Source organism: Pteropus medius, unplaced genomic scaffold, assembly GCF_902729225.1.
Source record: "Pteropus medius unplaced genomic scaffold, Ma_sr-lr_union100, whole genome shotgun sequence".
Classification (NCBI taxonomy): domain Eukaryota; kingdom Metazoa; phylum Chordata; class Mammalia; order Chiroptera; family Pteropodidae; genus Pteropus; species Pteropus medius.
The window spans coordinates 178,579-193,937 of record NW_024346062.1 but is presented as its reverse complement, the minus strand read 5'-3'; the positions used below and the strand labels follow the sequence as shown (position 1 = coordinate 193,937).

The window sequence follows — 15,359 nt, the reverse complement described above, 5'->3', positions numbered from 1 at the left end:
TAAATCTGCTAGCTCCTTGATCTTGGACTTTCCGTCCCCAAGAACTGTCAGAAGTAAATTTCCGTTGTTTGTAAGCCACCCAATCTATGGTATTTTTGTTACAGTAGTCCAAAATGACTAAGATAGCAGTGATTAAACTTTTTGGTGTATAATGGTTTTGCAATTAAAAAAAGAATTATTAGAGTTAAAAGATATACATTGAAATGTTTGTAGATGAAATAGAAAATAAGTGACTCAAATACATGAGACACATCTCTTTGCTGGAGATGAAATAGCAGAATGAAAAGAGGGCAGTTTAGCAGGCAGCGCTCTGAGTCTCTAGCTGCATGAAGTTGGTCAAGCACTTCACCCCATCTCTGTCCCTACACCACCTGAACCCCTCACCTCCTAGGAGCATCAATGATCACTTAGGATAATTACTTCCTAGGGGAACTTCATAGGTTCTCCCTCCTCTGCCTCATCACCCTCCAATTAAACCCACTTCTCCCAAAGGAAACATGTACAAAAGAAACACTAGTTCTAATTCAATTTTATGTTCCTCTCAAAGCAATACTGTTTCAACACTGTAAATATATTCCAGCTACATAATGATCTAAACATTACCTTTTGGGGCTAACCTAGAAACCTAAATGCTATGTATAACATTGTTTCTATATGAAAATCCTTTCCCAGTACCGATTAGATGCCTTACAAAGCATATTTTTGTCGTGTACCCTAAATATAAAAGTAAGGGTTGCCTTTTCCATTAATTCAAAGCATTTTCTGATTTTTTTTTTTTATTAAAAATTCTCACCTTTGAAACACAGAAAAGGTTCTAGCCTTTTACCCCACCTCTTTCTCCCTTCTTGAAAATCTCAACAAAGGGAGAGGAGAATGTGTCTGCAACTCTCTTCCTTGTCACTGCCCTTAGGGAGGTGAGAGTAATGGAGAGTAATGGACCACACTCCATGCCCTCACCAACTTCTCCCAAAGGGATGAAGGCTCTATGATCAGAGTCCTAGGGGGACAGATCACTGCAGAGAAAGGTGCTGGGCTTTGGAAAGCTCACAGTGGGTTCCATGTGTCACCGAGTAGATGAACAGAGAGGCTGGCCAAAGGGACAAGAAGGCCTGTGGGGGGTGTAATAGGTTAGGGAGCCCAGAATAGGCTTTGCAGACCCAGCCTTACAGATTTGGGAGGAAGAATACAGAAAGCCTCGTGCAAATGTGTCTGCCTAAGCATCCTTTCCCAGCACCACTTCCCATTGGGGGGTGGTGGAGCGGGGAGAGAGAAAGATTCCACACACGTACATGGTAGACTCTGGGAAGGCAATATTAATCAGAGCTGGCTCAGCCACTGACAAAGCTGATCCTTTATACTGTCGTCTTTATTTGGCTGCCACTCTTGTGGGTATCACTCTTTCTTAAAGGAACTCTGGAGAAGAGATATGGTAGCCAGAGTTTCTATTAGATTATGGGGAAAAGAGAAACTTTTAGCCCCAGGCAAAGCTCAGCTCAAAACACTACTGAGGCTTCTGAAGCTTCAATCGGCAGAGTGGCTTTTGCTTTTCTCACAGTTGCCCAGTTTCTAAACTAAGACTGTGGATCAGTTTCTTAAGCTGAAAATGAAGATTAGTCTCATGTGGCCCAAAGATTACTCACTCATGGGTGAGGTTTGGACTACTGGGTCATTACTGGTCTTCATAAACTGGTACTTTCCTCTCCATTTAGCTATTGCTCTTGCTTGATGCTCTCTGAGCAGGAACCCTGGAGTGGACAAAAGCCTCACCTGCCCTGAACTCATCATCACGTTCCAGGTCCAGAGCTTTGATGTTATTTGTGGTTCTGATGTCAGAAAATAGCATTTTCTTTTTATACATATTAGTGTATAAAAAGTGTGATAGGTTGCTAAAAGGTCTCTCATGTGTCTTTCTGTAAACTTTTCCAAAATTTAGGGTCTTCTCTCAGTTTTGTGACTCACAGGCAACTGGATCCTTGTAGCTAATCACTACACCTTCTTCTCTGAAAGAAAACAGTTCTTAGATTTACAGTGTATAATTTTCCCAACAATATATTACATCTGACAGCACCTAAAATGTAGCCATATAAAAACAACAGAGCCTATGCAAAATGGCTTTAAGCCCAAGGGTTCAGGTTACAGATTTACACCAACGAAGAATTCTACATGGAACCACCTCAAGTTAACACCAAGACCCTAACTTTCAAAGGCAAAAGCCTTGTGTAGGTCCAACAGTAATGGAATTCATACTCCATCCTGGGACTCTGGCAAGATTTTATCACGTTACTTCCTATGGAAATACAGCTGATGCGCACCAAGCCCATGTTTGTGGCAGAGGTTTTCAAAGCTTCAAGATAACACAGTCAGTCACCTACACTGGGTAAATCAATCAACTTGAAAATTGGATACATTTCCCAATAAAAAACAATTACATTTCAAAAATATCTAAATCTACATAACCAAAAACCTCAATTGCCAAAACAAATAATAGCAACAACAGGATTACGCAACTAATGTTTGTACGATACAAAGTGCCAAGTACTGTGTTCAGTGAAAATAATGACATGTTATGCCATAGCTTCTCCAATTTTGTATGCATTTTACATTCTCCACTTATCTCAAAACAGCATTGCAGTTCAAGGTAACAGCAGAATTACAGAGAATATGTAAGAGAAAAAAACCCACCCACAAGGCCCCCTGATCACCCTACTACTACCTGTTTATCACCTCTCTGCTCTACACAACTCTGCAGTTCCAGTACCAGCCTTGGGCCTTCAGGTCTCTGTGAGAGGCTGTAAAGCTTAATAGATAAGAGTCTTCAAGTTGGATTCAGACAATCTTGTATTCAAATTTTAGCCCTCATCTGAAGCAATTTATTCCACCTCTTGCAGCCTCATTTCCTCTTTTGTAAAACAGGAATAAGAATTTGTAGCTCATAGCGTTTTTATGCACATTAGGTGAAACAATGTATATGAAGTACTCTGCAAATAGCAAGGACTTTAATAGCTAAATTATATCTATTGTACATAACTTGTTGGGAAATGTACAAACCATACATGATAATTTGAATTGCCTTGTAAATGAGATAACCATAAAGTATTCTTTCTTTCATTGATGGATTATCCAAAAGCAAAAGTGCCTCCTGATTTTTTATTATAGCGATCACAAGCTTCTAAACTACTTTTCTGTGAACTGTTCCTAAGAAGGCAGAAAGGAAGACGTGAAAGAAGTTGATGGTAAAGAGTAAAGCATCGAATCCTGAATGAAAGCTTTTATCCACCAATGGAAGGAGAGAGGAAATGGGGAAGATGCTAGCAACAGAATCTAAACTAACCTATACTGTAATGTGTAAAAAGCAGTGTTTTTTTCCTTTTAAAATTTAATTATTTTTAAAAATTTTCAATTAGTTAACATTCAATATTACATTAGTTTCAGATGTACAGCATAGTAATTAGACATTTATATAAGTGATACTTACCTGACACCATACTTAGTTATATTTTTGACTATACTGTCTATGAAAAAGCAGTTTAATATTAAAACAATAAAACTATGAAGACTTCTGCTATAAGATAAAGGCAACATCTATTTTTAAAAATGAATTCCTGAACACATTTGAATATTTTTAAATGTTTTAAATATACATGTTCTTTATGGAAAGCATCAACTTATAAACATACTTAAAACTCATTTATTAACCTTTTGATGCTACTGAGAGAAAGTACAGAGAGCAGGAAAGTACAAACTGAGCCAAAATATAATAAGCTAGCTAAGCTGGGATCCCACTTAGGGAATTTCCCACTTAGGATGAGGGCTTTCTTTCACCACCCTGATCTCTGAGCTTTGAGATCGTAGAGGGAGCGAGCAGTGGGCAAGGGGCAGAGGAAATGATAGAAACATGTCGATTACGAACTGAATGTTTATGTCTCCCTGAATTCCTATGTTGCAGCCCTAACTCTGATGGTATTTGGAGGTGGGACCTTTGGGAGGTAATAGGGTTTAGATGAGGTCATGAGGGTGGGATTAGTGTCCTTATAAGAGGAGAAAGAGAGACCAGAACTTGCTTGCTCTCTGCCATGTGAAACCACAACAGGATGGCCCATCTGCAAGCCAGAAAGAGTACTCTCACAAGGAACAGAATCTGCTGGCAACTTGATATTGAGCTTCCCAGCCTCCAAAATAGTAAAAAATAAAGGTCTGTTGTTTAAGCTTGTTCATGGTATTGTTATAGCAGCTAAGAAAATGTCTGAGCAGAGTCAAGGAGGAGAATGAGCTGAAGAAGAGGATACGTTTTCAGCAATAACTTAGAAGTCTACAAGCAAGACAACTAGACATATTTTAACATCATTAGTCATTAGACAAATAGGAAACATAAACAATAAATTAAGCAACCATTTAAAAAACACCATTATTAAAAGCCAGACAGAAAAGGTTGAAAATCACATGGTATTACTTACATGTGGAATATAAACCTAAAAGCAACAAATGAACAGGACAAACAGAGAGAGACTCATGGACATGGACAATAAACGAGTGGTTACCAGAGGGGAGGAAAGAGGGAAAAAATTTTTTAAAAAAATATTATAAAAGAAAAACAATACTGGGAGGAAATAAATGTAACTTATTAAAATAAAAATAAATAAATAAAAACACCATTATTCACTTGAAACATTAGACTTTGTTAATCAACGTCACCATAATAAATAAATAAATAAATAAATAAATAAATAAATCACCATTATTTTAGACAATCATCAAAATTGCCTATTTCAATTTGCGTTCACCAGGGTATCTCCAACGATGCAGAACATCTTTAAACACTTGGTACAGAGAACCTTCTGGGGTATGGTCAGAATGCTCTCTATCCTGCTCTTGAAAACCTCCATCAATGGGCTTTCTGGTCCTCTGGTTTCTAGATGTTATTCGGCCAAAGGGAGTCACTGACCTGGCCAGAGATGGATGAAAGGGAGGACAATTGAATGGGGAGTATTTACTCCCTTGGATCCCCCTGCCAGGCCACAGGCCTCCAATGGTTGCATTCCTCCTTAAGACCACAGTTTCTGGGGGGTTTCTCTATCCTACAGGGGTGGCTTCTCAGGTTCCCATAATCATTCCCTCCCACTGCCTCTTTAGGTGGAAACAGCTCCCTCTTTTTCTAGTCTTAGGGTGCTTTAGCATCATTTGTTAATTTCTCTTCATTCTGCCAACACATCCAAAGTAGCCCCTTCATTATATTAAACTAAACCCTTGTGAACATTCAATCTGTTTCCTGTCCAGACAGTATTTGATCAGGTGTGAGGAAAGCCTGGTTAATTAGTCTTGCCTAACCTAGGTGCAGGCTTTACTTATCATCCTCTGATTAGTCACCAGAGTCTCCTATGGACCCTGAGTTCTTCACATTCAGCAGAGAATCCCAAATAAAACAGAGAGTAAATAGCTTTTGTTACCCAGTCAGAAGTCTCAACATGGTTCAACAGCTCTTGCCTTTGCTGAGCCCCTGAATTCCAGATTTTATGTGCCTACCTGGCCCCAAAGTACTTACCAACTCCTCCCCGACTCTGCTGGTTTTCCAGACTCTGGACTCTGTCTTCTTACCTGCTTCTGTGGGGCTCACTCCCTCTTTTCTATTCTGATTCCTGGCCTTAATTCATTACCACCTGGTGCCACAAGATCTGCCCTGCCCTCGCCAGTATGCCCTGTTCTGCCTGGTAGTCACCAGGGTGAGATTTCAGTAGAGAAGTATCACCTCTGAAAAGTTAACTTGCACAGTTACCTTCTGTTTTGAGGAATTATTTAATAAAGTCAAAAGAAAGTATTATCTGATAGTCTTTAAAAATTAATGTTAACTGCTGAAGACAGCAGTGAAAATTAGGAAAATTTGTTCACTGGTTATAATTAATGTATTGGGAGACTGGGAAGGGACTAAATTGTGATAAAATGAGCTACAGCTGAAAGTAAATTTGAGTTTTACTAAATCAACTTGCAAAACTTACTTGGGCTTACTATACCTAATGCTCCATTTTAAAATGAAAAAATAATGGTGGAAAGGACTAGCAAGAACTCGAAGAGTTGAGCATTGAATATGAGTCTGTATCATGTCATGCCAGCCTGCTTTAAGCTCCTCCCTTGCCTTATAATTTTCCATCATTTAAGACACGGCTCCAGCAGGGAAGAAGCATCATGAGGTACTGTGATGGCACTGCAGGACATCAGGACCTATAAACTCCAGTGGGTCCTAAGGGGAAGTCCAAACTCAAGAAACCAGAGTGGGCTACATGGTCCAGCACTCTCTCCACTTACAGACTTTCAGCTAACCTTGGCGGCTCAGAGTTTGACTTCACGAATGGAGATGGCAGGTGGCTCATATAAAAGTAAACTAAGATGAAGGCAGGGCTGTAACTAGTACCCCAAATACATGCAATGTGGTACCATAAACTCTGCTAAAGGTGGCCCCACCTAATTCACCTGGTCAACTGACAATCAATTTAATGCCTTTAAAAGCAGTGGTTCCCAAAGTATGGTCCCCAAATCAGCAACACCAGCATCTCCTGGAAGCTTGTTAAAAATCGAAATTGTCAGGCCCCATCCAAAATCTATTAAATCAGAAACTCTGCGGGGTGGGCCTAGAATCTATAGTTTAACAAGCCTTCCAGGTGATTCTGATACGCACTAAATTGTGGGACTATTGACTTAGAAAAAAATGACGTTTTTCAAAACAGTTCTACCCCTCCCCTATGATAAAAATCTCATTATTTACCATAAAACCAGAAAAAAATATCTCTTTATTTTCCCTTTATATATAGTCAACTCTAGGAAGTCATGGAATGGATAATATAGAAGTCATTAATCACTGGCTTAGGCGCACCCTTTTGCAAGAGATTCACCATCCTCATTAGGCTTTGCTTACCAAACTTCATGCGTATTTCCTGAATCCCTAGTGTCTACAATAGATTCGGGTGTAAATGCTGGCTGAGTGAATAAATAAGCATGATGAATGAAAGAGAAAGGGAAAATTGGTGATGCTGCCTATCAGCACAAAATCATTTGGAAACTAACAACCTCCTGTGCTTGATCCACAAAACATAACCTACATAGAGGCGGCCGCCAGTGGACTGTATGTGTCAATAAAGACTCTTTTCTACAACTGGCTGCCTAGTCTCAGATGACTCCCCAGCCACAACAGCTGGTATGAGAAAAAACTTGTAAGAATCCCCAGATCTTCCCAGAGAGTCAACCATCTCCTCTAAGGATTTCTGAACAAGAATTATAAAACTGGCATAATATCAGGAGTGAGCATTCTGCAGGATTCTCCTGTTGGAGTACTATTTTTAAAAAGGCAAACAGAGGGAGATAAATTGCTACGAAGTTGCATTTTTACAGCAATTGGGAGACAAATCTAACTTCTTACCAGAAATGGAAACCCATGATATCACTATACTGCATATGAATTATTAATGTTTATAATTTTTTAAATTAGGTATTCAGGAATGTTCCTGTTGACATCATGTTTGACATAATGCTTCATCATCCTAAAAGCTTAATGAGATGAATTATTGCTAGAAAAGAGAGAGATCAAGCATACACTTTTGTACTCTGGGGAATACCAGAGACCAAGCAGATAATGAGGATATGGTTTATAATTGATGTACAAAGAGGAAATACAAAAAAAAAATTATTACAACCCACCATTGTAAACAGGACAAAATGGCAAAGACCTCGCTTTTCCACCTGAACATTTTTTAAAGGGGGAGCAAAGGAGGGTCATGACTTGCAGCTATCTCAAATTCTTAAGGTGGGAGAATTTTTATTCTAAAAAGAAAGTATTTATAAAACTACTATATGAAAGAGTATGGAACATGTGAAGACTGAAAAAAATAATACAGCATTGAATCACGAGTCCTAAGAGAATACTATTAAATATATTAAAGCAATTCAGTAATAATTCTGTAAGATTTGTATAAATAATAATTCTGGTCTCAAATTTAATTTCAAATCTATAGTTTCTCAGATCTACACATGCAAATTAGTGTTGACTCACTAAACCAGCAGTATCATTCCCAACATTCCTAGTAATGGCTTGGAATGAATTAAGCTCTTATTAGGAAATCTCGATAAAGCAAAGTGAGTTAAATCCCAATCCAGGTCAAGCCTTTTAACACTTCAGACAAGTGGCAATGATGTTTATACAAGCTTATACTAGCTGCTAATAATTGGGACTCACTTTTCCTCCAGATTTTACTCCATTTGGTCTCTAAGTAGCCTCTTGAGGGAATTATTAAAACATAAGGAATGAATTCACTCATTATTCTTTCTTTCACTGAACAAACATGGAGTAGCTGGAGTTGCCAGGTACGAAATTGGGATTCTTGCTACTCTGAAAGGCAAAAATACACAATTTCTCTGAAGCAACCAAAAAAGTATCAGAGTTCATAAGTTGTCACCATTCTGAACTACTGCTTTATGACTTAAAACTCTTTTCAACAAAAAGACAAAAGGACAGCCTTGACTGATAACATCTCAATTTAACTATTTCACCAAATATAAAATTTTATTCTCCTGAAATTTCTCCTAATGCTAACTTTATATGAATCGGTGTGCTTAAAAAAAAAACTTGACAAAAGGAAAATGTATGGTTCAGCCTATGCTTCTACAACAAATGTTTAATTGGTAGGTTATACTGTCATGAATCCAGGTCTCTAGTCTTTGGAAATTTTATCATCACATGGTTAACGTTCAAAAGCTAGAAGAGAAAGCTTATACCTGGCATATAGTAGGTACTCAGTAAATGGTATTTTTATTAAAAGGATAATTATATTATCATTTTTATATAGAAAATTTTTATGCTCTTATATTTATTAAAATGATTATCATATTATACGATTATTACCAGATAAACCCTAGAACTATAAATGAGTATTAGTTAAGCTTCATGTTACAAAACCAGATGCTGCTTAATATGTTCACTGAAAGAAGCTTTTGGTCCTCTAGACTGAATCCAATACATGTCACCCTTCTCTCCATCCATCCACTGAGAGCTGACTATATCCAACAAAGACTAGGAGGCTCTGCACACTAAGCCAATTATTGAACAACTTTTCAAGTATTGAATACATATTTGTGTATATTCAATAGAACAGTTCCTTTTAATCCACTAACCATGTAAAAGCTGTGATTCTATCTAACATTAAGAGTCATAGAAATATATTTTTTCTTCTGCAGAATGGGATGTGCCACTGTCATTCTGTCTGCTATCAAGATAAAAGGCTCAATGGACAGATTTTTACAATGAAAACCCTCTCGGATTTAATAGTATTTTGAGAACATACAGAAAAGATTAATATAATATTGTATGCCAACTATAATTGAAAAAATTTTAATTATTTTTTAAAAATACCTAGTGATTGCTTTAATCATTTAAACAATTTTCTCCACTTCCTCACAATTCCACTCTCCTGAAAGATGAGGTGTAGAATGTTCATCTTTAGACAGTTGCACTGCACTCACCATAGCTCAGCTAACCCTCCAAACTCACACCAGATTCTCTCAATTATGCCCAGGTTGCAACCAACTCAAACAAGGGACAAACAACAGGTTTTACTCTGGTTCTCTTCCTCCATTCCCTTACTACAGTTCCCCATAAAACACAAACACACCCTCATTCATTCACAAATCCCCACGCGTGGTTCTAAGACTCCGTGCAGCCGGGCTGGTAAAAATTTGAACACGAGGCACTAATGTATCCTTGTACCGAGTCGACACCATTAACTTACAAGACAAGCAATTCCAGCCCGGTGCTCAGATTGCATTTAATCAGACTCGCCACCAAATGCTCTCAATGATACCCACCCCTTCTCCTGCATTAACGGAGCCACAGCCTTCCTATCTCTCAATGAGAAACCCGCTAGCCCACCAGCTTCTCACTGTCCTCCCTTCTCCATTCGTTCTCCCCAGAACCAGCTCCCAAGACCCCTCTAGGGTCTTTTCTGCTCACATTTCCTGGGCCCTCATTACCCCCACAAGTGGAAAAGTAAACTCCACGTTATTGACAACCTCCCCAATCCCACCGCGTCATTGACAACCTCCCAACCCGACCGCGTCACCACCACTCAACTCCGCTGGAGCCCCTCACCCATTCGAGCCCACACGGACGGGACGGGCGGCCCCCTACCAGTCTGTGCCTCTGCGCCTAGCTTTTACCTTGACGCTGGAGTAGCTGGTCTGGGTCTCGGCCTCGGCACTGCTGCAGCAGTGGCGCCTCCGGCCCCTGCAGGTGGTCGTGGTGGGGGCTGCAGAGCCCTCGCTGCTGCCGCTGCCCAGCTCAGCGCGGGCCCGGCGGATGCGGACAGCGCCGGGGGGTCCCGACGCGCGGCTCTGGGGGACGGCGTCGGCGGCGTCGGTCTGGACGAAGAGGCCGTGCAGCGGGGCCGTGGGGCCCTGCGACACGCTGGTGGTCTGCCGGGGCGAGTTGGACTCATCTGAGTCCCGGCAGTAGATCACGCCGCTCTGCGAGACGTGGATGCTGGGGGCGCAGCCCATCCCTCGGCCGGGATCCCCCACGCCCCGCCTGCGCCCCTGGCCTCCCGGACCCAGCGCACCCGCGGCCACCTGCAGTGAGGGGGCGGATGCCTCCGCGGCGGCGGTGGCAGCGCCCGAACTGTGCGCCCCCCGGCCTGTCTGGCTGCCGTTCCGACGGGCTCACTGCGGCGCCCCCCGCCGAGCCTCCCGGGGCCGCGCGCGTCACCCCAACTTTCCCTTTTGGGCCATCTTCCTCCCCGAGCCGGGGAGCACGCGCACACACAGCGCACAGCGCGCACCGGAGGCCGCCACCCTCCCTACCCGGCGCCCCCAACACGCTCCCCGCGCCTCCGCCTTCCCCTCCTCCCTTGCCTCTGCCCGCCGCCGCCCAGCTCCACCTCGCCGGGATCCCGCGCCCGTGACCCCTAGAACCGGGCGCGCGCCCGCCTCCCTGCCTCTTCTTTCCCCACTTCCAGTACGCGCAGGTCCCCTCCCTCCCTCGCTGCCCCGTCCTTCCTCAGGTGCCACTGCTCCGCAGCCGCCGCCGCTCCAGCCCCACTGCACCCCTCAGCCCCGACCGCCGCTCCCCAGCTCTCCCTGGCTCTCCCCAGCTGGGCGAGCGTGCCCGCCGCTTGGCTCAGTTCACGGGGCTTCAGTGTACGGCCGCTGGCACCACGCCTCAGCGCCCTCCCCTTCTCCTCCGCTGTCCAGAGGCCTCGTCTCTTCTGCATCCACCCGGTACTGCTCTCCAGTGCCCTAGCCCCTCTTCCCCTAACGGTACACACCCCAGGCCAAACCCTGAAGGGCAGTGTAGACTGGGGAGCACCACAGTAAGCCTTTCACCAACACATTTTAACACATCCCTGAGCAAAACATCACAGTCCCAAATAGTAGACCCTACAGCCCATCTGACTTGCTCACCTTCCAGTACACTCAGAGTTAAGGAGAAATCTCATGCTTCTGCAGTCACCCCCCAACACACACACACACACACACACACACACACACACACACACACACACACACACACACTCCATCCCATCTCCACTTCCACTCTGAAGGCTGAGTTTGATGGGGACCCAGTCTTCTGAAAGAGTCTATTCCATGTCTACTCATCATCTGGAGGTTCATGCCTAGGGATGGGAGGCCCAGCTAAGGAAGGAACCCTTAAACACATAGTGCTTCTAAGATCCAAAGGGAGGCGGGGCAGAAGTTCTCCATGTGGTTCTTGGCTTTGTTCTCCAGAGTTTTCATCTCTTTCTTGGGTGTCACTAAATTTTCACCCTGGCTTCTACGCTGTCCAGCCTTCCTTTGTCAGCTGCTCTTCCTCATACTCTGGGCTGGGCAGTCTAAACTGCCTTCCTACATGCCCCTCAGTGAGGTATACACAGGCTAAGCTTCACTCAAGGAGAATAAGAATACCTTTGGAAGCAAGGCTGCTTTTCAATCTCCCCCTGATGTGAGCTACAAGGCTCTCCTGCCCATTTATTCATCGGTTCTTTTAGTGATTCCTGCCTTCTGCCACAGTGGCAGAAGGGAGAAATGAGATGGTCTAAGAAAGGACTCCATTTAGAGTTGCTTTTAAGGGCAAGGGCGAGAACACAGTCATAATGCAAAGCACAAAGAAGTAAATATCCAATTGAGATAATTTCTTTGATCCTTCCCTTTCTTTTCCCATAACATCAACCTTTGGAATAATTGAAGACTGCAAATGACAGCTTCTAACCTTCATAGGGAAGCAAAGTGTCACCCCAAATTCCAAATTAAGATATAAAGAGGAGACCTAATTCTTCTAACTTTCTGTCTCTTCTCTTCAGTGTTACCACTCTGACTTTCCATCTTGGAATCAGTATCTGGAAGGGGAGGAAAGGAGGAAGGCCAGAGAGGGAGGAAAGACTGAGCAGAGGGAGAAAGTGATCTTGGCTACAATCTCAGTGAAAGCCTCAGGCATCCCTGCAGGGAGGATTCTAAACCTGTGATGGTGCTTGAGTTATGCTGAGGTGGGGCTAAGAGGATGGGCCTTTATTACCCTCACATGGATCAGTTGTTATTTGCAGGCCATCTCACCAACCTTGGGAAAGTGGCTTTCTTCACCTGAGGCAATCCCTTTATGAGACTGACAGCTGAGCTGAGGGCTTTCTGCTGGCAGCACTCCCCCAGCTGGAGGAGTTAAGTCCTTTCCTGACATCACAGCTTCCACCACAGTTCCGTTCCAGGCTGCCGGTGTCCCCCTTCCTTGTCCCTATCTATGCCTATAAGAACCCCATATTAAATGGTCAAGACTGAGAGATAGGGACAATCATTAATTCGAAATAGGCCCAAACCTGATGGCTGCCAACTGCTCTATTTCTGAGGGACCATTCCCAACCTGGGCAAACATCACCAGAGTTAAATTACAAAATTGCTAGTCTCCATACTAAATCCCTGATGTAATGTTGAGTTGAGTTCATCATTCCTCAAGCATATTTGGGATTCTTTTACATGCACCTATTTCAGTCATTATCCTTCTTGGAGCTACCAATGGTACCTTTTTTTTTTACACAGTTATGCTACTTCTCATGCCACATGTCTACTTTTTCAGTTTTCTCTAGGAATGAGGTTACTGTGATAAAACTGTTAGTCAGACATGAGTGACAAAGGAACAAAGCCCAACCCAGAGACAGCCCAGAGACCATCCAAAGAACACTCCCTTTACAGTTAAAGAATCACTCCTGCATTCTGAAAGACAAAGGACTGCAGGACCATAAACCTATAGCTGATTTAATTCAGCCACAGACACTTGCACAGAAGGTACTACCCCAACCTGCCTACAGCCTCGGCCTACTGAATTCTGGGTAACTGCATGCACAGTAGGCAAAGTGTTATATAGCAGCCAGTTGTCAGTCAAAGTGACCTCTCATATGGATCACCTAAGATCTCCTATCATGGCCCAAGTATAAACAGACCTTCCCACTTCTATGTTGTTACAGCTCTCTTTGCTGAAAACTCACTCCTTCCTTGGAGTATACTCTATCTTTTAACTTTTCACCTCTCACATTACACAGGGCTACAGCCTTCCTCAGTGAGGCCCGTCTCCTTCTAAAATATACTTTGAATAAGTATTACCTTTCATAACTCTTGCTGTGCTGGAATTGTCTCTACAACAGTGAAAAGAACCACGAATCTCCAGCGTTACCAGAGCAGCGCTAGAGTTCAGATCACCCCAGCAGTAACAAAACCACTCAGAGAAGAGAAAAGGGCCAGTCACTCACTGAGGCTTTTGAAGGCAAGAAGACTATGATAAAACAGAAATTACAACTAATCTTCTGGTGGAGAACATTAGGGGCTGAATCACGAAGGGACAAGTCACTCAGCAACAAATTTAGGTTGAACTTTCTACATTAAAAAAATAATAATAATAAGCCTTAACAGAGTAGATACCCTCAAGGTAGCTATTGAATAATTATATTAATTGAACATTTCATATTGAGACCACTGCCTTCCAACGAATGCTACTCTTCTGCAGGACTAAATGATGGAATGGACAAATGCATTAGGTATAAATTTTTCCTATTCCCAAAACGGCCAATAGTTTCAATACCTTCTTCAGATACAGCTTCCATTGCTGATGCTGGCAATGAGGGGGAAAAAATAATGTAGCCCTATATTTCTATGAAGTGTTTGCAGTGAGAATGTATAACCTGCTCCCATTGCTGGCAGATCTGAAACATGTAGAAGTGTGGAAGTGGAGGAGAATTGGTTTCACTGAAATCATTCCTTAGCTTAGCTCTGAGGCCTCATCCCTTGACCAGGATTCTTGCTCATGTAAGTTCTTGCTCATGAAAGTGATTTCTGTACTGATTCTCATGTCACAATTTCAATGCACTCCAAGATAACAGCTAAGTCCACAAGCTCAGATATTGCAGATAAAATTTAGGCTCAAGTTACAGAAAAACAAACATTATTAAAAAATTGAATTAGGTGAAAAATTTAGTTACAGTCAATATCCAAGAAACAAATCAAAAGAAAGCAAATTAAATCAGAAATTTCTTTAAAAACTAAACCCAAGAAATGTCCAGGGTCAGCTGAATGGCTTATATGTTTTATACTGATATCAAATAAAAGCTTATTTCAGGATTATGACCCAGAGGCACTGCAAGAATCTGAACAATTAAGGTCCCTTTCTATTCTAAAATGGTATGACTCTTCCAGAATTCCTCTACAGAAGCAGAAAATGTGATTAATACATTTTCAATGATTCTTAACTGTAAAGGTTAAAGCAATAGCAGCTTTATGATTGATCTTTAGATAACAAAATATTTAATCAACCAATCAACCTTACAGAGTTTCTGGATTCAAACTATACTCCTAATGGTGGAATTTATTGGAAATCTAACCACCTGATAAGTGAAAAGATACAGTTTATTAGGTAGCTGGGTACAATGGAAGGTTGTGGAAGGTTCACTGAACTCAGAGCGAGAAGGGTGAATCTGAAACCTACTGCTGCCTCTTACAGCTAGCTAGCTGTGTAACCCCAGGCAAGTCACTTAACCTCTGGGCCTCAATTTCCTAGATAATCTCCAGTCTTTAAATTACCAACATTTAGAGATGCTAAGAAATTTTTCCTTTTATTAAATTATTTTTAATTTAGAACAGTGGAATTTTTAAACTGAAAGAGTGGTCCTGAACCTAACTGCACATCAAAATCACCATGAAGAATTTGTCAGACATACAATGGTTCCCTGATCCCATCCCAGAGATTTAGATGCAGGGGTCAAGGACAAGTCCAGCATCTTCCCTTTCAAAGTGAGTCCACTGTAGCCTTTCCACAGCCTCCTTTGGGGACTAGAGTAAAAGTCGAAGTCCTG

At 42.2% G+C, this 15,359-nt stretch overlaps 1 protein-coding gene across 1 annotated transcript in view; it reads right to left on the bottom strand.

Moving 5' to 3' along the window:
* The window catches only part of PDE8B (phosphodiesterase 8B), a 186,934-nt gene extending 176,125 nt beyond the window's left edge, over nucleotides 1-10,809 (bottom strand). Inside the window, exon 1 of the mRNA XM_039874880.1 lies at nucleotides 10,195-10,809. Within this exon, the coding sequence (XP_039730814.1) occupies nucleotides 10,195-10,533 (339 nt within the window). The 5' untranslated portion in view covers nucleotides 10,534-10,809. The remainder of the gene's footprint in view (nucleotides 1-10,194) is intronic.
* Between the last annotated feature and the right edge of the window lie 4,550 nt (nucleotides 10,810-15,359).